Source organism: Watersipora subatra, chromosome 5 (genome assembly GCF_963576615.1).
Source record: "Watersipora subatra chromosome 5, tzWatSuba1.1, whole genome shotgun sequence".
Lineage (NCBI taxonomy): Eukaryota > Metazoa > Bryozoa > Gymnolaemata > Cheilostomatida > Watersiporidae > Watersipora > Watersipora subatra.
The window spans coordinates 57,237,385-57,262,432 of record NC_088712.1 but is presented as its reverse complement, the minus strand read 5'-3'; the positions used below and the strand labels follow the sequence as shown (position 1 = coordinate 57,262,432).

Sequence of the window (25,048 nt, the reverse complement as noted above, 5' to 3'; positions counted from 1 at the left end):
ATGTATGAGCTTTTTTAACCACGTTTTCAGCTTTTAATTGATCTCTAAAATAAATGTGCCAAAATGTTTTTATGATTCACTAGTAGCTAAAAATTCGTGTCTTTGTGATTTAATACATAATAAATTTGTTATACATATATATTACATCTAAAATACGATATTCTTACTAAATTTAATATGAAACAAAATTTTTATCAAATATATGCAATATATAATACATTAATTAAGTAATATATATGTTATAAAATTTATCCAACATGTAACATACATTGCTAATATTTGCGTACTTGTACAGTAAAGCACTGTGTACTATAAATCTTTACAGCCATACATACATGTATTATACTTTGTATGAAAGTTGAAATTTTTTTTAAATTACCTCAAAGTTGATAACTTCAGTTAGTTTATGCAATGTTTACAATGATTTTATCACAAAGTAATATAAAGCTAAAAAATTGCTTGTACAGTTGAAAAAACAATGTATCTTGCTATAATCCCTAAGATTCTTGACCTTGAAATTATATCAATGCACAACCAGATAATCAAGGTTCAATAACTAAGTCTATCAATTGATTAATTAATGTAGAATATAGTAGAACATAAATATAAAAATAACAGTGCCGATAGATTCCATCTGACCTACAGTAAGTATTTTTAAAAACGTTTTCAAGTCAATCAGCTGTATTAGGAAAGTCATTTGCAATTGTTACGCTAGGTGTATGTTGATTGCCTACTTCAAACGGTTTTAGTTATATTGAGCCATGCAATATGTTTATATCAGAGAAACTGAAAATGGCTACTGACTGTCTCCGCCAGTTCAGGATGTCCCTGTTATAAGCAGACCATGGAACCTTTTTACATCCTACGAAGCAAATTCTTATGCCACTTTGATCCAGAAACTTAAAAATGTCACAATCTCATTTTTAGAAGTATTTAATGCTCTGAAAAGCCTAAATAACTTGTCAACTTAGCATAATCTGAGTAGTAAACCTGCATCTCTCCCCTAACTTTCTAGATGTTAAACCTACCCGGTGTTTTCATCACCATCAAACTGGAAGAATCCTCTTTGCCAGAAGTTTAAGGTAGCGGATTATGAGCATTAGCTAGAACATGCTTGCGTCTACAGCCAGCGTTACTTCTCATATGGTTGGGCAAAGCTCTTGTGACAGTGAGTGATGATATATTAATGGTAAGCTACAAATCACAGGCCGATGCCTGAATCTCTGCGGTTGAGGGAACTACATCCAAGGATTAGCAAGTCAGTTATAGCCTTGCCTTAGCGCAGAGAGGGCTGGTCGTAGCGACTTACAAAAAATGGCAAATATTTTTACGATTCTTCAATATCTGCTGTTTTTTTCGACAGCTGTCAGCATTTGGTGAGTAGTTCAAAAGACTTGTTATTTGCTCTGACAGACAAGAAGAAATTAGGTTATCCATGTACCAATCTCTTATACAGAAAAGTAATTTTGTTACATGATAGGCTTTTAGTTTGAACAGACAAACTGCTTTGAAGGTTGAGTTAGGTTTTTATTCCTTTTGGGTTAAAAAGACGTTTTGACCTTACTATATTTTGGATAAGGCAAGTGATGCAAGTTTTATTGAAAAGCATTAAGGTTTTCAAATGATGTAAAAAAGGTCTGATGGTATCAGAGCAGTGAATGGCAATAAACTCAAATATGGCCAGTTAAAACAAATGTCTTTAACTTTAACTAAAACAAGTTTCCTACTAGTGCAGACAGGATAAAGTTTTCTTAAAAATAAAATCTGATACCGCCCATTAGATCTAAGGCACTGTTATTAAACAAAAAACCAGCATATTACAGTATGGTACAAGAAAACATAGCTGTAGTATTTAGTGTCATTAGTAGTAGCGCAAGAAACTCCCTCTGCATAACTCTTTGTTACTCCGGGTTGTCATCATGCATACTGTACCTGCTGCCAATTGCAGCCTGATTTCAACCATATGTGGCATATAAAATATTATTACTTACTAAAAGTTTTCTCTCATGTATGTATTGTTTCTAGTACACTCAAGTATCTTAACTTCATGTCAGATGAACATGTTCAGGGCGCTTTATGCTTGCCAAAAAGACAATTTTACTATGACAAGCTGAAATATAGGCTACTCAATATTACAATCTTTTTAAAATAGGCGTGTAACTGTGGCTGATACCAAGAACTATAACTGTAGCATATGAAAGGAAAAAAGTATGGAGCAAACACCTAGTTATGTAAAATAGAGATGAAATGTTGTTTAATAGGGTGATGCAGCTGTGCTGGCACATATATAAGCTCTAGCTTTATAAACACATAGTTCCATAAATAAGTACCATTTTCCTTATATATGGAACCATGAAACAACCACCATGCCTTTAGCTTAAGTTTTTCTAGCCTAAAACCTCATATTTCAAAAAACATTTTTTGAAAAGTGTTCATTATATAACTGATAGCTACAGTTTGCACAACATTAACCTTGAGAACACAAAAGTGAAGAGTATTCTCTTCTTTTATATAATGCAAACAGAAAGTTTACTAACAGAAAATACACAGTAGCTACGACTCGCATGGTTTAGCTCAGTCATTTTAGATTAATGACTCTGTAGGGTGCTATCAGCTCCATCATATGTTCAAAGGAAAATAAACTTTATCACCCCCTAGACGTAGGCATAGAATTTTATGACGAAAAAGTTTCTCACTAAGCAGTGCAATCTGCACAGTATTTTATTCTAGTTCAAGTAATGTTATGCTCTGGTTTTCAAGTTCTCTGTTGTCTTTTTCTTTTAGAAAAACAGTTATACATAGATATTTTCACATAAAAAGTAAAAATCCGGTAAAAATATTTGCTGATTTTGCATTTTCGATAATTACGGTTTGCTAAATGAACATCAGAAACATCAGAAATGACATCTTATCTACTTACCTACTTACTTTACTTATCTTACTTACCTTACAGCGTGTAACTTTGAAATGGTTAGAAAGTTTTTTTTTAAACTCGAGTGCTTTGTGAGCCAACAGACCGGTAGTCAGCCAAACAAAACTGGAAAGCGGACAGACAAATTCACAGACAGATAAATGACGCAGAGGCGTATTAAGGTTTACAATGAGTTACAGTTTAGGCTATGGAAAGAAGCTGATAGTTTTCAGCACGTGACTTGAAGACTTGTTGAAGTGCCTTTGGTTTGTCTTAAATTACTGGTTCATGCCAATGACAGGCTGTTGGCATTCTGTGTTATAATTCAGAAAACTGTTCAATTTGATTCTTAGAAATAGATATTCATTTGAATTTCATAACTATTCCTAAGTCAAATTTCCAAAAATTGGTCAAAAATGAAAACTATATTCATAGTCTAGTTTACGACATGATAAAAAAATCCAAGTTTTTCAAATAACTGATATGTGGATATGTGGCTGTCTTAAGGACTAGATAACTTCTTAATTATCAATTTTTTGATAGAGCTATTGATCTAAGATTGTTCATTTAAAAAATTTCAACAATGTTCAGACACTAAAAGGATATTTGTACTAGTCAGAAAAATTATCAATTTGGCTTATGACTGAGACAGCTCAACTGCCTATACAACAAGAGAAACGCATTTGAGATGAGTTCCTTTAGTCTCTTAAGGTGTTGAAACATTCATTTGTTTAAAAAAATTTCTAAAATTTTCTTGCTTTTCACTTTATTTGAAACATTTATTTGACTACATCATAAATAGTATCAAATATTTATTTGAAGTTATTGTTGAGCAACCTGTGCAGCCTGGCATGACTAGTAAATGGTTCCATTTATGGTTTCGCTTGAAGAGACTTCTTATTTTATTAATTTCTTTGCATTTTAAGCTACATGACATTGACTGCTACTTATTAGGTCAGAGCAACAATTTTAGTTCAACTACATACCTAGTTTTGCTAGATACGCTTGCTTTATGGCAGCTTCACCTGGGCAGCTGCATTCAACATCATATTACCTTAATCTTCTTACTTAGAGGGTTAGTACTTTATCTATGAGTTAAATCCCAAGTACTAGCTCTATGATCCCACTTTACAAAATTTTCACTCCTTTTAATGTATGGCTTTAGTTGATTAATGCTAGCAAGTCGAGTTTAGTATAATTACACCAAGAAAGAAATTATATTCACGATTAAAGTGAAAGCAACCTTGTTCTACTTTAGAAAGTGAAACTACAGTCTCGATTTGCTATGATCGATCGACGTGATTATACAGCGGAACAGGTTCAACCTGCAGCCTAGCTAATTTTTCAACACATTTGTAGTTGGCCAGACATTAAATCTATCAACCGAACAAAATCTTGACAATTTCTGACCAATGGTAGGCTGGCATACACAACTTCTGACAATTGGTAGGCTGGCATACACAAATTGTGACCAATGGTAGGCTGGTAAACACAATTTCTGACCAATGGTAGGCTGGTATACACAATTTCTGACCAATGGTAGGCTGGCATACACAATTTCTGACCAATGGTAGGCTGGTATACACAATTTCTGACCAATGGTATGCTGGCATACACCATTTCTGACCAATGGTAGGCTGGCATACACAATTTCTGACCAATGGTAGGCTAGCATACACACATATCTGCACTCATAGTAAACTTCCAGTCTTGCTAGCTGTGATTCCCATCAAGGAAATAGAACTCGTTTGAGACTCATTTGAGCTGATTCTTGACACATGTTAGAAGTGAAAAATATAGTGCCACAGTTATATTAATTAACATTTCTTCTTCCAAAACATGTGAATCATTTTAGGGTTTTGGCAACTTGTCTTGTTTTCATCAGCGGAACCAATGACTTGTTCCAGAGCTCATTTTTAATACATGATAGGAGTGGTGCAGGAAATAAATTGACTCCTAGATAGCCATCCTTGTTATTCTCTAAACTGGGTTTTCTTTCAACGCATATGCTATTATTGCTTCCTCGCTAACCTATATTCCTTCAAAACCTATTTCACTTATACTAATCAATAGGGTGTTTTAGATCTTGTTGTCAGCACTATGCATCGTCACTATTGCACTAACATATAACTTCTTAAACCAATCACTAGTTTTAAGTTTATCTTTAATGAGTTCTCTTTGTTTCGGAGCTGACTTAAAGATTACAGTTTCAAGTGAACTCTATCGCTATGAACCACATCATTGTAGTAATAGTTTAAACCTCTGTTAAAGTTTATTACTGTTTCCTTTATAGTTTAGAGTTTAGGAAACTTTTTCAATTGTTGCAAAGAGAAGACAACTGAAATGTATCGTATATAAATATAAACACAGCTTGTTTTGTACAAAATTTTGACATACATGTTTGTACGAAGTACAGGGAATTAAGTTAAAGTATAGAAAAACACACTCTAAGGCTATTGATCTTACCCTCTAACTGAGTTTTCTCTAAGGCTATCTATCTTATTCCTAATTTACTTGTACTCAAAAGCTATTTAAAACCCTAATTGAGTTTGCTCTTGGGCTATTCAACCCCCTAAATGCGTTGTAATTAAAAGCTATCTATCCCCCTAACTTTAACCAAAGTTGGTTTGTAAGGTAAAAATTGAAGAATAAATGACTAGTTAGCACACTGGATTGAGTTTCCCTTTGAAATTGATTAACTATGTCATCATAAACTTTAAGCAGTAAATGCCACATTCACTTGAGGACAGACTTGACATGCATTTAATGCAAGAATTTCCTTTATGTGAAACGTAATTAACAACTTCCACTTATTATTATTTCTATATAAAAGTCTCTAACAGATTTGTCCAAATACCTTTCACAATTTTATCATTATTCATTATTAGCCTGTTGCCAATCATGAATAAATTAGGTCTTCCAACCTTAAATGAATGATATGACAGCTATATAGGGGAAGAGAACTTGACACGTTCGCCAACATTTCAATCAATCTTCTATTGCGCACAGCAGTCTCGTATATCTTGACATAGGGATCAGTTGGCAGAGAAAGTTGGTATGCTCAGGGGATTTGAATTCTGCCTTCATGTGAAGTGAGTTTTCTTAAATTTTTGGAATGCAATAAATTTGGGATTAGTGAAATATGCAGTGTGATGAAAATCTAGCCCGCCCAGTAAAATGTTAGGCAGTATTAGCCACCAAGTGAAAGACTCATCAGTGACTGAATCCTATATGATTGGTGGAGGCACTTCTTCTTTATAACTACTAGTACCCTGACAGTCTCATGTGCCCATGGCAGATCATCAGGTGTAATAATTGTGTGCACGATTATTCCTTACTGCAGTAAAGTGGTTGAAGAGTGCAGTTTGCAGAGTGCTTGGCTGGGAATCCAATTCTTTTAGTTCAATTCCCCTGTGATGCATTTTTTCTCCAATGCTCTTACATGGTTTCAGACAGGCAGATGAACAGGCAAGTTCATCCGTCCCTCTATCCGACAGACAAACCTAACTATTATTGCAGTAATGATTTAAGATGTACTTGTGGCTGCTAGAGTCCCCCACCTGCATAAAGTTGCACGAACATTGTATTTAAATTACAAAATTAGTACAACGAAATATTAATAGAAAATACTGCAAAAATAGATGCTGTACATGTCTACGCAGTTACTAACAGTTAATATAATTACATATTACACAAAATATATTTCTTAAAATTTGGCGCTTGTCATCTTTCTGTTGTCTGTCTGGCATCTGTCTGTCTTTCAGTGTTTCTAGCTATAGCTATTAAAGTCTTGGAATTAAAATTCCATATTCTGATGAATTTGAACTCACAGAGATTGCAACCACAAGCTTTTTTCCACTTGCTCGACAACTGAATAATGCAGGCATATTCATCAAAGACATCGTACCCCGTATGGCGTATGCATACACTAAACGACGTATTATTTGAACTTCTATGGATTCTATTAACTCTATGAAACACTTTTGGGTGTTTTCTTGAACTTCTATTTCCAGTTTTTCGTATGGTTCAATTGCTACATCTTGGTCAAGGCCGATTCTTTGCGTCTGGACAATTGTATTATCGTAGTAAGGAGAGCGTCTACATTCTCTTTCTTTTTGGTCAGACAAAACCAGTCCGATATCTCATTTTTACACTTGTACTAATGTTGAAAGGTACCAGTATCATTGTATTCAAAGTTTGATGGATAGTTTCTGGTGGAACAGAAACATTTTTATACACACTTCTATGCACGAATGGTTATTATTATTTCGACATATTCAGGATTTTTATTTTGGTTTTTCAGTTCATATTAATTGTATCATTACCAAATCATTTTTTATTGTAAATGTAGCAAAACATGCTTAATTTAGCTATCACTTGATAATTATTTCGCATTTACATCTAAACCTTTTTATAGCTGTTTTATTTTTTTAATTTATTTGACCTGCACAAAACATTTTTCTCATGATATGAAATTTGAAAGTTGCAGTTGTTTGACAAAGTTTGAAAACCTTTACAGTGGTTTTTATTTTCTCTCTTAATTTATTTCAACTGCACAAAGCACTTTTCTCATGATATGTAGTTAAAAGTTAGATAGGCAAATGTTGTTATATATATAGGCCCTATATGTTAATACACAAATAAATTTTTTGTGCGAAGACTTTTTTATTACTCAGGCAGTACAGCTAGTTACACAACAATATTGATATTTTACGCCTGAGTCAGTATTGTATTAAACTGGTAGTTCAGTTAAAAATAATCTATTTTGCGTTTAAAGATGAACTTAGGCCTACACAAAATTTTAGTAAACTGTATCAGAAATTATTGGTATTTTTTGTCACTTGCGATTTTTTTAGGTGATCCTACTGCCAGGATGTTTTAAGCTTAAAATCCACAAAACCTTATTGCAGTATAAATTTTCAGAAGTAAAATACATGCCAAAATGGCAGCACTAGTTATAGTTGCCTGTCGCTATTCTGTCAGTCTATGTGCCGAGGTGCAACTATGAATATCACAATCACTCTTTTGTTTAAACCTGATCACTTTAAATGCAATCAAGTTTTATCATTTTTAGTTTTAAAACATCCTGGCAGTCAGATCACCTTCAACATCAAAAATATTGCTAAATAATAGAATAATACTGATAATCTTGGATAAAATCTACTACAAACTTATGTGAGCTCATTTTTATCTATGGTTTTATAGACTACTGTTAGATGTCAAAATTTTCTATTAATTCTATGCTACTCATATGAAACTGTTTCTCTTTTAGCTTTTAAGAAACACATTAGCATATGCACCAACTGATATACCTCAACAACCTGAATTTAGTTCTGACTGGAAACTAATTAGATGATCCTACAACTATTTGGAGCACAACTAAACTTTTAGTGTATACCAGAACACGAGCAGAAACTTCCTAGGTTGACCTTTCAACTACTTTAGCTAAACGTTGATCTGTATGTTTTTTTCAGGGCTCAAACCAACTCCAACAGAAACTCTGGCAGCACTCATAGCAAGCTGCTTCAGGCCAGCAGACCAGATGATTCGAGACACTCACTTTCCAACCTTGGTGCTATCGCTAATGAACAACTTGCTAGCCAGTAAGTATCAGACGTACATAGAAATAAGGTACTAGAATTAAGAATAAAAAAGTGAAATGGTGTGAAGAAAATTTTCAAAGCTATGGTAATTATAAAAACAGATATACAATGGAAGATAAAATAACCAAATAGGACTACTATTAAGTTGTCATTATTACAAGCAATAATAATGCCAAGTTACTTGATTTTACTTAATTCACCCTTGTAATTAATAAAATTAAAATGGTATTCTATTGGGTGCTAGATAATAAATTAATACAAAACTGACATGCTTTGAAAAATAAAAAACAACTTGAAAATAAATGTTTTAAATATAAAAAGTGAGCAATACAATAAGTCTTTGCTGAATGTATTGAGGAGCATTAATAATAGAATAGAAATATATAAAAACTATTTGTTAGATCTGAGAATCATTTTAATACTAAAGGTGTAGCATCCGACCAAGCTGCCAAGTTATAGTATGTATGCACATACAAACGTATATGTATGTATGTTCATACATACGTATGTACTGTACATGTGTACGCTTGCATGTATGTACGTATGTATGTACGTATGTACATAAAGCACATGTTGAAAGGAAAAAATGTAAAAGACATAGATCCAAAATTATTGAGTGAGTTGAAAATATTTGTTTTTCATGTTGGTAATTTAATAGTATTGCTGAAAGGTCAGGTCAGGTCAGGATGGTGAATTGAAGGTTGTAGTAACAGAGAGTGCATAAATTAACATTATTAACATGAAATGAACGCCAACATGCAACTGCTAGCGTAACATGAAGTTGAGGAAACTAAACATAAACAGATGACAAGAGAAAGCAAAAAACAGAGCTGCATGGAAGTCAGTGATAAAATATAAACAATAAGACAGTCATTCATGTTCGTGTAGATGTAGGTGTAGATGTAGGTGTACATTGTAGATGCAAATGAAGGTGTAGTTTTAGATGTAGATGTAGGTGTAGGGGTAGATTTATATATAGATGTTCAGCAGCTCAGTTAGACTTCTTATGCGAAGCTTGATGTGAATGCAAAAGACAGTCTTTGATTTGCTGAAAGGATGCTAATTTATAGTGACCCAGCTAATGTCAAGGTGCTTAACATCTTTGGATTAATGGACACCTTCTTTGGTACTTATGGATTAACTTACTCATTAAGCTGGAGAAATACTTCTATATTCTAGTTGATGTGATCAGATTTAACGTCATAGGCCTTTAGCTACACTGCAGGTGTAATGTCTCTGCCTGTTCGCCATTACTTAAAGATGTGATCATATCAAATTCTATTATATTTTATCAGAAAGCATAGATATTTCAAATCATTTGGAGTTTTTTGTTGTTGTTTTAACTACCCTGACTGCTAATATGGATCAAGTTTAAAATTCAAAAAACCTTGTTTGCAGTAAAAATGAAACAGCTATTGACGTCATTTGTGGGAACTTTGGGTACACGAACTATGAGCAATTTTTATGAGCATTTTAACTGGGATCAAATTTTGTGGATTTTAGTTTTAAAACTTACATATTAAAAAACTTTAATATTTAAGTTATATAAAACATTGGCAAAGCAATGTACAAGTATAACAAACATAAGTAGAATAACGCATCTTGCAAGGGTAGATTAGTAACTACATCTAGCTTAAAAATAACATTAACTATCAACAGCTGTCATTGCCTCAACCAGCCTCCATTATCTCTTGTATTTTGACATCTAAGCACCTTTTATTCTAATTTTTGCATTGCAGCCGTTCTGTATTTTTAGTTAACTGAGTCCTTTTTACTCATAAATTCAGCATATCATTAAGATAAGTAGTATATGGTTTTACACTTATCTTAAAACTCTGGAGGCGATAGATATTTTTGTCCGAATGTAACTGCAAAGCATTAAAGTTCCTAAATATTGGCTTTGCAGAACTAGGAATTAGCTATTAAATGCTAACAATTGTTCTATTATCTTCTCTAGTACTGGTCATTTTTATGGCAATATGAGTGACAATATCCTTGTACGCAGTGATAGTAGAGCAACACATGCATAGCTTCCTTTAGCCAAGATGGATTGCTCAAAATGAACAATTCCTGGAAATTGCATTAGCGGTTCTCATTATAGCAATGCATAGTCACGCTTGATCTTGTATATCTATACTAGTTGAATGCCTGGCGTGGCCCGGGTATATGCTACACTATTATTCAAGATTGAAAATAGCTTGTAAAAGTGGCAGGTAATGTAGCTGCCTTTGTCTAAATCTTATTACCCAATCAATTTGAGTAACTTAAGCTAGTCTAAATCTTTGCTATAATAAGATCAATGTCCGAAGGTAAGTTAGCGCTTGTTTAGCTTGCTCCAAATCAAGTCAGCTTGCATATACTGTACAGGTAATGTTTAATGATAAGCAATTATATTGCTAGTAAGCATGGTAAGGGTGCTAGTAATAACAATAGTGAGTAACAAAAGTATTCTTGATATAGCTTAAAGATGAACTTACCAAGATTATAGTAGATTTTATCAGAAAGCGTCAGCATTTTCTATCATTTTTGATTGTTTTTTATGTTTGAGGTGCTTTGATGGCCAAGATACTTCAAGATTAAAATCAACAAAACTTGATCGTGGTTAAAATGCTCAGATCAAGCAAAAGTACAATTATGACTTCTATAATTGCGAAGAGACCAAAATAATGAAGACGCACAACAGTGCAACTTGAAAGCAATAGCTGATATCAACTATAGCAATGATAGCAACTCATGACATTATTTCGACCTGTCTTTTTCTTCTGAACGTCTTAACCGAGGTCAAGTTTTGGCGATTTTAATTATGAAACATCCTGGCAGTCAGATAACCTCAAATTTCTTTCAAACACTTTTTGATAGAATTTACTAAAATTTGGTCTAAGCTCATCTGTAAGCAAATAGTTCTGTAGATAAACACTTCCCTGTGTTGCTCTACAACTATAATTTCAGAAAGCATCTCACTGACAGGCTATCAAGGCGTTAGACAATCTTAAGTCTAGTAGTGATACAGTTTCCTGCTATTAATGTTTCTTACCATCTTTTCAGTTGTGAACCCATAAAAACTCAATTATCCGGCAATTGGTTGCCATCAAAAATGCCCAGGAGGTTATTCATCATTCAATGCATCACATTTTAAAGATCTTATTTTTCAAGGATCTTTTAAAGAAGTTCCATGCATATTTCGGTAGATAAGAATTGTTTAAACACATAGCAATTCACATACCACTTGACCTCATTGTATTTTGGACGAGCCATTTCTAGGACTCACTATGCACAACTCTACTTCGCTATGGCTAGTTTTGATCTTTGCATTTCCTTTTAAATTAGATAAAAGCATTTTCCCTCATAACCAGTTTTAACTTCTTTCAACAGTCACATTTCCTTTTTAGAGAGTTAATCAGCGTTTAGTCATAATTTATGAACTTAAAATCTAACAGCATTAGATTCACAGGCTATATTATCGTTTCGCCTTAAAGGTTGACTTACAACAAAATTCACATTACAGTTATTTGGTATCAAAAGACTCACCATGTCTTACTCTGTTTTGTTGTAGATGCCAAATATGTGGAAATGAGATTACAAGCTTTTAAGAGCTCAAAAACGAAAAGCCGCCGTAGATTGGAACCTGTTTATTTCTCTGACGTAGTCATTGCAGTTTGGTTATCGTCTTGTCACGTGATGTTCTCACATGAATTGAAAGGCCAATAAAAAGCTCAATATAAAACTTATCGTAGCACTAGTTTATGACAAACACTTCGGGTTTTACCGAAGACCACGTATCAAATATAGATGCTCGCTACTTTAAAGTTTTGTTTCGGCATTATTCAATCGTCAAGTCGTAATCTGACCATGTGACCCAATACTTCGCAAATAATTTTTGCAGCACTTTTCGATTATCACAGGTAACCAACAGGTTTGTCATTATTATCAGACAATTATATGTACTCCTTCGAAGTAAGGCAAAAAATTTTAACGATTTTTTACGGTAAGTTATAAGATATCATTGCTAAAAGTGACAGCATTACAATGACGATAAAACAGACACGTAAGAACAATAGACATGGTTTTATTCAATGCGTGAAGTATATTTGTGAAAATATTTTGACAAATGAGGTTGCATGAAAGTGTAAACAGAAACCATCCTGTAACAACTACGTCCCATTTGAGCCGTTTTGGAAAGCGAATCCAAACTACGGGGGTCTCGTGTGGCTGCGATTAACTGTTCGCTTTTTTAGCTTTTAAGAGCTTGTAATCCCATTCCCATATATTTTGCACCTACAACACATCAGAGTAAGACATGGTGAATCTTTTGATACCAAATAACTGTAATGTGAATTTTGTTGCAAATCAATCTTTAAATTTCTTGACAACCTGAGTAGTGTATTTAAAGAAATGAGCACAGTGTTGCCACAGAGAATGTTTCACCATCTAATAGAATCATAATGTTAGTTGATGACAGTTTTATGAATTTACTAAACTTAGCAAATTGATGAAATCATTTGAGAAGAGTGAATATACTTACCAGTGGAATCATGTCATGCTTTTAAAGATTAACTTGCGCAAGAAAATTTTAATAGATTCTGTTAGAAAGAATCGGTATTTTTCTATCACTTGCGATTTTTTTTATGTTTGAAGTCATCTGACTGCCAGGATGTTTCAAGATTAAAATTGACAAAACTTGATTGACGTGAAAATGCTCAGATCAAACGAAAGTGTGATTGTGACTTTTATAGTTGCAATGAGATCAACTGATATAAACATGTAACACTGCAACTTGAAGGCATCATAGCCGATATCAACTAGTGATGCCATTTCAGCACATCTTTTTCTTCTGAGCATTTTAACCGCAATTGAGATTGGTCGATTTTTATCTCAAAACATCCTGGCAGTCAGATCACCTCAAACTTGCAAAACAGTTGCAAATGCTAAAGATATGTCAATATTTTGTGACAAAGTCTACTAAAAAAAATTTTGTTCAAGTCCATCTTTAAACATAACTAGTTAATTTTTGCCTACGAAAGTTAGTTATTATTGAGTTTCATTTAGTAAACTTTTCCTTTTAAACAACAATCATTTAAAATAACATCTCCTTGCGCATACATAAATATTTGTTTTGCCAAGTCACAAAAATTCCTTTAGTAAAAGACTTTGACTGTCTTTTTTCAAATTCAAATGAGGTGAATGAATGAACAGTTTACCTAGATGCGCCAACCAGACTTTTTTAAGTGTTTGTTGTTTTAGGAGTTATGGACTCACAATTGAGGAAGCATTAAGCTCTGTCAATGTATCACTTCTTACTCTAACATGCAGCTGATAGAATAGTTTTATATAATATATATTATATAATATATTATATAATATATAATATATATTATATAATATATTATATGTTATACAACCTGTATATTATACACATTATATAATATATTATTTAACATAATATACCTACTATATAATATATTATATGTTATACAACATATATGTTATATACTTTATATAATATATTGTATAATATATAATTTATTCGTTGTCCTTGATAAGTTAGGAAACTGTTAATATTTGCTCTAATTGTTGCTGAAGAATCGGAAGCAGCACAAATGAAGGGGGAGAAGTGAGAGGAATGCAAGCTAGGATGAGAACGACCCGACAAGGTATGACTGTTTTATTATTTTTGTGGTGTTTTTGTTATACATACTGCATGAATATTAAGTAAATTAAGATTGAATCAAATTAACTCTTTCTTGAATACTGTACTTGCAAATTAATCAAAATATTTAATTTTTATGGGAAACCTCAATGTAATGCTATAAGCTTACTAAGTAGTTAGCCAGTACTTTTAAATAACGTAGGAATGGATCCTTAAAGAGTTAAACCAAATTTTGAAAGATTTCATCAGAAAGTAAAGATTTTTTTCTATCATTTGCTATTTTTTATTGTTTCAAGTGATCTGACTGCCAGGCTGTTTCGAGATTAAAATTGACAAAACCTGATTGCAGTTAAAATGCTCAAAAGAAAAACATGTGCTAGGATTTCCCTAAACATTAAGTCAATAACTGTGCATACTGTTTTTAAGTGATAAGTATATGTCTCATTAGTGTCGGGTACTCATATGTTTGCACAGCATTTAGAGAAAAACAATGGGACAAATTCTAGCCAGCCTACCTATCTGTAAACTATTTGAAACATCTAGAGCGAGGTATCTGAGGTTATATTTAAAGTTTTATTCCAACAATCATGAGCAAACACTAAGTAAAATATATGTCAATAGACTCCCCTTAACCATGAGCAATTAGCCAATTTATATTTGAAAGCTTATACGTATTCAAATATCGACACATTCACATTCTCTGTCCATAAAACTATCAAATGCAATAACAGCTGCTACTTAATTTAAAAGTATTTAAGTTATTTCAGTTAAGTGAGGCCGTATCATCATTAATCTTTAGTGAAAAGCTAAATTCTTTTACTGTAGAATGTTGGCACGGTGTTATGGATTTTATTACAGTATTTATATTTTATATTTATATGTTTATATTCTGCTCTACCGTTATTGAACAACCCTGAATGGTATGCAGGGAATTTGACCTAATGCAGTGAAGGATATGAGATGATGACAGAAAACATTACAAATAATTGACTTGAATCTTTCGCTATCAAATTATTTCTTTAATGCGACCTAATTACAAATTCAGCAAAACCTAATATTTGAAAAGAGTGTATGTAACTTGTAGTAACTTTTTAACTACAAGGTGTTCAATAAAATATTTTGATACCAAACAAATTGGCATAAAAAATTTTATATCAGCTGATGCCATAAAAAGGCTACAAATGTGCTGCAGAAAGAGCTTGAAGAATTTTTCGGCATTTTCCGCTACTACTAAGAGCATGTTCCAAACCAAATGAGTTAGCAATATTATTACAGCTTATGGCAGCATTATTACAAGTTTAGTCTACTCATCACTTTATATCACTGGCTGAAAAAAGCAAATCAGGCCAGAACTGAAATACCATAATAAGTAGAGAATTCAGTAGCATTTAAAAGACAAACTGTTGTGATATAAAAATGTTTAGATGTAGGATATGCAAGATGTTTATGTCTGGTGTACTCAGGAGATGGCTGGGAAGGCTTTATGTAAACCAAATTAAAGTACAATATCAATTAATCATTATTTCAGCGGGTATGTAAATTACTAGTTAGTCTAGTTCCTTGACTTGTCAACCACACCTAGGATTAGGAGTTGTCATGCAAGTAGATTAGGAAGTCAAGAATTTTTAGCTGGAAGGGAAAGCGGCAGATGACAACGTGTGAGTTTATAGCTAAATATACTGGTTAGAACGAGAACCTTGGCAGTTTCTAGCCTTTGATCATTTTATTTTTGTACTTCTATTACCACTATTAATTAGCATTTGATAATTTACTAACAATTGTTAGTGTGAGCATTTGCCAATCCACTAGCCGTTGCTATACCGTTAGCATTTACCAATCTACTAGCGGTTGCTATCATTAGTGTTAGCATTTGCCAGCATATAATGCTATTACCAATTTATTAGCTGTGTTATATAATCAGGATAAGGGTTTCAATATAAAGGTGTTGACTCACAGGAAGTTCATGACTGAGAGACAGTAAGCGGCAATTCTGTCATGCCTAAGAAATAGAGTTGATTGAAATTGTTATCTGAGTAATTAAATATTATAAGCTGTTTTTTGATTTGTTAGTACTACAGGCGAGTGTTAAAACGAGCAAGAAAGATTTTAGATTACACAATCATCTATAAATGCTTCATTTCATATTTACGTATAGGTTATGTAAAATAATACTACTGCAAAACCATTGCTCAGACTCGATTACATGATGTTGAGTAATATGTTCCATTGTGCAAGGGTCAGTCAATACATATTTAGAGTTTTATTATAATTCACTGCGGGATGTTCAAATTTGAAACACTCAATTATTGCAGAGTTGCAATCTCATGCACAAATTTTCATAATCAGAGTAGTTCAATTTCATTCATTTTTTAAAATTCAACATGGTTACCAAACTGAAAAAATGTTAAGTATGGATCACAGAGCAGTAATGAAACTGAAGAGCTGAAATATATTCTATAGAACAAAGACACAATGTGTCTGCAAAGTTCATTTTGTTATGAATGGACCGGAGTGTTCAAGAAAGGCAGAATTGAGATCTAGAACGAAGATAGTAGTGGTAGACCGTTTGAACTCTTGACATTACAAACACTATTGAACAACTAATCTTAGCTGACAAAAGAGGGAAAATTGATGACATAGCAGATGGTTTACAAGTTTCTCATGGTATTGTGCGCAGATTACTGCACGAAACATTGAGATTCAGTAAATTGAGTGGTCATTGAGTTCCAAAGATGTCAACTAACATTTAAAATGGACAGCATCTGATGGCAGCAATTTATGGTCTTCTCAGCTTTAGAAAGATAAAAAAAGAGAACTATTTTTTAAACAGAATTCTTAAAACTGATAAAGTTTGGGTGTTTCAATTTGATTCTGAGTCAAGGAGGCAGTCACTTAAATGTACGCAGCATCTGCTGGCCGCATAGTATGGTCTTGTAAGCTTTAGAAAGGCAGAAAACTACTTTCTGAACAGAATTATCAAAACCTATAATACTGAGGTGTTTCATTTTGACCCTACGTGTGTATACATGTATATAGCTATTACACCTCACGATCTTTATGGCACATCGGACTGTCAGGGTACTTAGTTTTACATCTATATAAATCTCAAAGTTTTTCATTGTCTGTCATCACCCTCATCTGTCATTCTTCCATGTCTGTCTAACTAGAGCAATTAAAATCTGACAAGGAAAAATTCGTACCGCAAACAATTTGATCTTGGAACCTTTTTGTACACCAAGCAACAAGCTAACCAATTCAGCTACATGGGATGCAATGGATTCATTGGGTGATATGAGTCATTATCTGGGTTAAAACATGCATAACACTCTGCGTTGCAAGCAACATCACTAAAGCTTGCTCTCACAGTTCTTATTAGTAAGTTTAGCCATACGAATACTAGCTTACTCAAATTAGCCAATGGCAACTACATTACCTGCCACTGTTTATAAGCTGTCTGTTAATACCTGTGCAATGCAGGGCATTCGGCTAGTATTAACTGTAGTTAAATGTCAAGTAAGCAGCTAGTCAAAGAGCATTATGCTTTAAATAGTTGAGGCTTTGATAATAGTAAACTCAGCAATTTTGGCAGTGTGTGACAATGTCTGACATGTGACAGATGGTACTTGAATATGTGGTTTTATTGCTGCAGACTCTAATCCCTTTTTGGATAGCACCAGTTGCGATAGCGATGCCGTGCACAGAACAATAGATGGAAGCTGTAATAATTTGCAAATGCCGCTCTGGGGTGCTGCCAAGACTCCACAACCACGAATGGTTTCTCCAAACAGATATGAAGATGGTATTTTTTACTATTTTACTCTTATCTGGTCTGATAAAAATATAATATAATATATTTTAATATAATGTAACTTATTAAAAAATAATATAAATACAATTTTTAGATAATATACTATAATTTATTATAATTTAATATGACATATAACATGCAATATAATATAGTAAAATATATTCTAATATGCTGAATACAAGTTGAAAAAATATTTTATTGCACTATATTTGCAATGCCGTGTTAAATTTGTGCCCTTTATAAATAGATATTTCAGGGTTTCATGTGCAGCGATCAGCTCATTAGTTCTCCTAATTACATGTACTCTATTTAACTGTTTTATGCCATTCTATATATATAGAGTTTTTTACAATATTGTTTAGGTTATCAGTCTATATTAATGTAGGCCTATATAAATGGTCTAGGCAGCTATTGAATTTAATCATATATTCAAAACAGTCGACTGAGATTTCGATTTAACCTTTATTTAACTATATATTTATCTGTTTCTACCTCTATCTATGTTTTCAATTTTATATGTATTTCATTTAAATAGTTAATGTTTTATTAAATAATAGGCTAAAATGATTGTACTTACATGTAAATTCTTTTTTACAGTTAGCCAAGTCAACATTAATATCATTTAGCTACACAAATGTTCCTCGCGTTTGAGCTGACCTTTTCTATGTTGATTTTTCAAGAGCACGAGTAAACCATAATATCATTTGTGTAATAATTTTGCAGGCATAAATTCGGCAAGGCTGACCTATTTTTCCTCCTCAGGACAACTTCCGTCTGCTAGAAGCGTTTCGCTGGCAGTCTTTCACACTACTTCCAACGTTAGTTTCTGGCACAGTCATCTGCTAATGAACTTCGGACAATTTCTTGACCATGATTTGACCTTGACACCCGAGGGAGGAGCTGAAATGTCAGAGTAAGTCTTAAAGATAAACTTACTCAAAATTGTAGTAGATTTTACAGAAACTTTTGGTTTTTTTCTATCATTTGCGGTTGTTTTTGATGTTGAGGTGATCTAATCGCCAGGATGTTTCAAGATTAAAATTGACAAAACTTGGTCGGGGTTAAAACACTCAGAAGAAAAATGCATGCAAAATGACATCATTAGTTGCTATCATTGCTATAGTTGATATCACCTATTTGCCTTTGAGCTGCAGTTCCACTTGTCTTTATTCTGTCTCTGCAACTATAGATATCATAATCACACTTACGCTTGATCTGAGTGTTTTACCCGCGATCAAATTTTATCGATTTTAATCTTGAAATATTCTGCAAGTCAGACAACCTTAACAATTGAAAAAAATCTCAAATGATAGAAAAATACCCATATTTCCTGATAAAATTGACTAAAGTTTTGTGTAAATTCATGTGAAAACTTATTCCCATTTTCACTGGGTAATAAAATTGCTCAATTTATGGAAATCTCTTTAAGCTATACCAAAATCAGATTAAACAATATTAATTTAGGTTTTAAGATTAGCAATTTCTTTAAGATGTTGCAGGAGTCCATTTTTTAAACCATAACAACTATAGATATAGGATTTGAAAACATCTTTGCAGCGAAGAGTGCTGTGAAGGAGACCTGAGCACTCCAACCTTCCTCAGTGCCATTGGTGAATGTTTCCCTATCCATGTGGAGAGTGGAGACCCGGCCTTCACCAAAACCTGCATTCCTTTAGTTCGATCCTCCCCTGTTCCAGGACTGCGTAACATGCCATGTAAGCATTCTTAAACAGCTTTTATGAATTTTGTCTGTTTATCTCACCTAATGACAGGAGCAATATTTAGCCTCGATACGTAATAGGTACTGCTTATGAACAGGCTGATAACAATTGGTTGGGCAAATTCTCTACTGTTTTTGCTGGCGGGAGTATCAAAAAGCAAGCTGTATAAGTACTTCAAGACAATTCCCTTTGGTACAGTAGTTAGCAATATTGAGCAAATTGTGTCATGGTAGAAATACATCATATATTAAACAACTATACGGATGTTACTAACCTAGGAAAAGGTGCAAATGGATGTGTGCTTAAACTAGATAAATTACCTGAATACCTAATGGTGAAAAATTATAATAGTTATTATTCTGTCATAACTTCATAGCCACAAGAGTGTGACAAATGATGATATAAGCACTTCGAAATATAACTGGAAGTGATAAACTAAAAATAATATTCAAATGATTTCCTACATGGTAGCTGTTGAGTGTTGAAATAATATAGATAGACATTTAGGGCAAATAAAATTTTTAGGTTAGTTCTAGCGTCTGCCATTAGTCAAGTGAACATATATCTTCTCTAAACTGAGAAGCCGCCTTTTGTTCATGTAATTTATTTATTCTATTCAATCAGCTTAACTGTTCATTAGCCAATTATGATTTGGGTGCTGGGTCACTTAATACTCGTATTCTATTGGCTACCATAAGGAATACTTAATTGACCAAATTTTCTCACTGGTTTTCACAAATGAATTTTTGAAAAAGTACCGAGTGGTACAAGCAATATTATGTAGGTCTCTTGCTCAAACGTCACACAAAGCAATAAACCTTTTATATCAACAAAAGTAGAGCTATTATCTCTTCTCCTTCAGATTATTGACGGATTATGAATGAATTATTCCCTTAAATTGCAGCTAATCATGCCCTACTTATATTTACGCATGGCTGATTTTTTGTTATAGCTCACAATAATATTTTCAAAGCTTGCATACAACTAACTCTGCAGGTTTTAAACTATTTCTCTACCTCAAAGTTAATCTTCAAAGTTTGATTGGTTTTGTACCGTTCAATCATATAAATATTTTTCAAAATTTGTCGCTGCTTCTGTGTCTGTTTATGTCTGTCCAACTATAGCTATTAAAATCTTGAAATAAAAACTTTTTATCGCAGGAGATTTGATCTCAGACCCTCCCGTTGGCAGGTTTATTCACTTATCAAACAAGCTACACAAGCTTGAAGTAGGTGATATATTAGCTTTAAATTAGTGCAAATACGCTACCGCCTTCTATTATGACGCAACCTCATGGAGAGCGATAGCGTAATTTTATGCATGCTCAATCGAGAGAGCAAGTAGTTAGCTCTTGTTAGTACGTTTAATCAAATCATCCATTGGCAATGTGCCAGGCTAATAGCAAGTGGCAGGCAACTACGTTACCTCTCACTGTTTATAAGCTGATTTTGAATACCCATGCGACCCCGGGCAATCCGCCGGTTTTTACTATAATACGAGCCACGTTTGTTCGTCTGTTCGAAGCAATGCTAACGGTTTTAGGAGAAATTATTGCGCTGCACATGAATCTGTGCTCAGGTATTCAAATTTTTTGCCATGTTCGCTACCACTACACACTCCACAACCTTACCACATTACAGAATAATTGTGCACACACTTAGTACACTTAATGATCTCTCGCGACGCAAGGGACTGCTATCGTTCTAGTTTTGACTACAATACAAGCCCTCTCTGGTTATCTGTCCAATGCCACCGTCGGAGGTAAAAAAAGATTACATTAAGATTCGAACTTCTGTATATTATATAACAAATGAGATTAACAAAGCATCAATTGGGAATATACTCAACCATACATAAAAAGCTGCTTCTCAAGTAAGGAAAACTTTTGATAAGAATACTATAGATGTACAAAGACTGTGACCAACTAGAGGTGTTAGAGAGAAGAATAAGATTGTGTAGGCTGAGAAGGGGCGCTGAAGGTAAATCTGGTTCATTAGAATAACAAGTTAGTCTATCATCTCTTTCATAGAATATTAATATTTTAACCAATGACTGACTGGTGTAGAGTTTATTCAGTCTAATGAATAAGATAAATGAAAGAGGTGTATTTTCCATGAATATTATTTATGTGTTACTCTAGAGATTAACATAGTGAGTTGATATGATTAAGAATATCTCAAAGTAGAGTTGAAATATAGTAAGTGTAAAGCCTAATTTTGTAATATTACGTGATATTTATTAGAGTTCAGCTTGGGATTCAAGTTTCAGGCATTGAAGGCACCCAGATCAAGTTTCATAATGGTGAAACATTTCTTTTTAACCACATCTTAGCGCAAAGGCTGATCTTCATAACTGTAATTGAAATTTGTTTAATGTTCTTAGACTCTTAGAGGATGCTAAAATGTAGCAAAACAGTTTTTAAACATTTGGAGGCAGTTATGTAACTGTATGTAATTATTTTAATTAACTCAAAAATCCAAATTTAAATATAAGAACTAGCTCAACTTCTGTAATCTGCTTCTGTAATCAAACTTAATGCTCTGAGTTTGTTATTGTAGTAATCCGCTACCAGCTCAATGACCTCACTTCTTTTATTGATGCCTCTCAAGTCTACGGCAGCACAAATTTTACTGGCAGCTCTTTACGGCTCAACACAAGTGGTGAGCTACGAGCCCAGGTATATGACAAGATTTTCTGACCTATATGTTTTTGTTATTTTGTAATAAACCAAACAAAAATATATTGCTATGACAAACTTGACTCTAAGAATGCAATTAAAATTTTGGTACAGTTATTTCATGATAAATCTATTATTTTATTTATTTTCAATGTTTTTGATATACAATAGAGGAATACTTATAATCTATGCACTTATACATGTATATTTTTAAAATAACTGTTTAGCCGTGAACTCTTAAACTCGTGGTCCGGTGAACTGGTGAACTCGTGAGCTTGAAACCTTTTGAACTTTTAAATTGTAGAACTCTTAACTATTTTATGCTAAGCCATCAAAAAATAGCAACTCAAATGATTATATATATATTCATAATATGTAAGAGAACTATAACATTATAAGGAAGGCAATTTATTGGTCCGAAAGTCAGTAGCACGGTTTCTAAGTATTTATTTTTGGTTGACTTGAGAGTGAAGCATTTATTTATATGTTAAAACTGTCTGACTGACAGGAAATAGGAAGAGAAGTATTTTTGCCAGAATTAGACGATAATATTCCAGGATGTCCTGTGATGGCGGTAACAGCTTGCAGTTACTTTGCTGGTGACAGTAGAAGCACTGAACAAGGTAACTTGCTTTGAGAACCTTTTTTCTCTACCTGGCTTTGCATTAACTAAATACAATATTTCCATGCGACTATGTGCTCAAACCTATTCTTTGATGTCTATCTGACAGGCTATAAGTAACCATCATTAAATTTTTAACTTCATCGCTCTTTGAAAACATATTTTCTATAATAATAATAGTAATAACAATAATAATAATGATAACAATAATGATAATAATAGTAATATTAATGATAATAATAATAGTAATAATAATAAATTAGCACTAGTGATGAGTTCCCATGGGAGATTCATCAATATCAGTTTGGTGCCCGCCGCTTCATTAGACTTAAGGAAAGATAATTCCAACAGAAAATCACACTCATACCTCATGATGAACACAAACAATACAATACAGAGTAACGGCGTGAAATGGAGAGAGACAGAGCAATGCTCAATATGCCTCACCCAGCAGGCTTCCTGTGGTGAACCAGACAGAGCTTGGTTGTCATCTTACTACTGGTAAAGAAAGAACAGCAACTCAACGCATGAGCTACTCAAGAGATGTTAACATCACGATCATGGAATGCTACTATTCCAGTGAACCTGCTAGAAGAGGATACATGGTAAAGATGGCAAAGATCTGGCATGATCGAGGAGGGTTTTAGCTTATGGAGAACAGAATAACGATGCAGGATAGGACTATTATGAGAAAAGAATGGCTTAAATAAGGAGGAGTTAGATGAGATAAGGATACAAGAGATAGAACAACAGAGTGCACAGACAACAGAGAAAGAGCGGATGACTGTAGAGGTGATACCATCAGTTGTATTAGAAGATACATACCGAGGTGAAAGAAGGGAACTTGAACCCCAAGTGAGACCAGAGAGCACCGTGGCAGAGAGATTAACAAATGAGAAGAAGAAATTAGTTGAGGCAATCAAGGCCATGAGAGAAAGACAGCAGATGAGTAGAGAAACGCTGCCTTACATCAGACATATAAACCGAATAGAGATACTGGACAAACTACGGAAGATCAATGAAGCGATAGAACATGTGCCGGTTGATAACATCATCGAAATGAATGATAAATTCTATGTTAGTGCAGCGGTTATTACAAAGAAGCTACTAAAGAACCGGATAGAGAAGAAAAACAAGCAACCATGGAGAAAGAGCCTGGAAGAAAGGGGGACAGAACTAAGAAAAGACCTAAGCAGAGTAGTAAAGCAAGAAACAAACCACACAACAACAGACTCAGAAGGGAGATGGAAGTGAAACACAGCATCAAACGCAGAGGATACCAACTCAAGTTAAAAGAGCTGAAACAAAGAGGGATAGCGATAACGGCAAAGACCAAGATATATGATGATAGAGTGAAACAATACCAACAGAACAGACTGTTTGAAAACAACCAGAAGAGATTCTACAGTGATATACAGAATAAAGAGGATCGAGAGAATGAAATACCAAACAAGGAGAAACCTAAGGATTTCTGGACAGGGATTTGGGGACATGCAACTGAACATGACAGAACAGCACCATTGGTTATGAAAGCAAGGAACAAACTAGGAGCACAACACCAGGGTAAGATACTAATGACAGAAAACATGCTGAAAAGTACATTTGTGAAACTACCAAACTAGAAAGCTCCAGGCCCAGATTCTGTACAGGGTTTCTGAATCAAAAACCTGACCAAACTGCACAAGAAGTTTGGATTATACTTAAATGACTGCCTAGAGACAGCACAGACACCCATATGGATGGTTATTTGCAAAGCTGTTCTTATTTAGAAGTACAAGACCAAAGGCAGGGCACCAGGAAACTATAAACCTATTACCTGCTTATCGATTGTTTGGAAGCTGTTAACCGGTGCTGGTTGGAGAAATCTACAGACATTTGGAAGAAAATGATTTTATAGGAAAAGAACAGAAGGGATGCAGATCAAGATACAAGGGAACCAAAGACCAGTTGATGCTGGACAAGGTGATACTGAAGAACCATTAGCCATGGACTGGATTGACTACCAGAAAGCGGATGGTCTAGTGCAACGCTCATGGATTTTTGAGGCACTGGGAATAGT

The 25,048-nt window shown here is 33.7% G+C and overlaps 1 protein-coding gene across 1 annotated transcript in view; it reads left to right on the top strand.

Moving 5' to 3' along the window:
• The first annotated feature begins 1,285 nt into the window (after positions 1-1,285).
• The window catches only part of LOC137396446 (peroxidasin-like), a 37,209-nt gene continuing 13,446 nt past the window's right edge, over positions 1,286-25,048 (top strand). The window contains exons 1-8 of the mRNA XM_068082728.1: positions 1,286-1,376; positions 8,386-8,514; positions 14,095-14,165; positions 17,811-17,960; positions 18,693-18,882; positions 19,527-19,684; positions 22,249-22,367; positions 22,876-22,990. Of these exons, the coding sequence (XP_067938829.1) occupies positions 1,315-1,376; positions 8,386-8,514; positions 14,095-14,165; positions 17,811-17,960; positions 18,693-18,882; positions 19,527-19,684; positions 22,249-22,367; positions 22,876-22,990 (994 nt within the window). The 5' untranslated portion in view covers positions 1,286-1,314. The remainder of the gene's footprint in view (positions 1,377-8,385; positions 8,515-14,094; positions 14,166-17,810; positions 17,961-18,692; positions 18,883-19,526; positions 19,685-22,248; positions 22,368-22,875; positions 22,991-25,048) is intronic.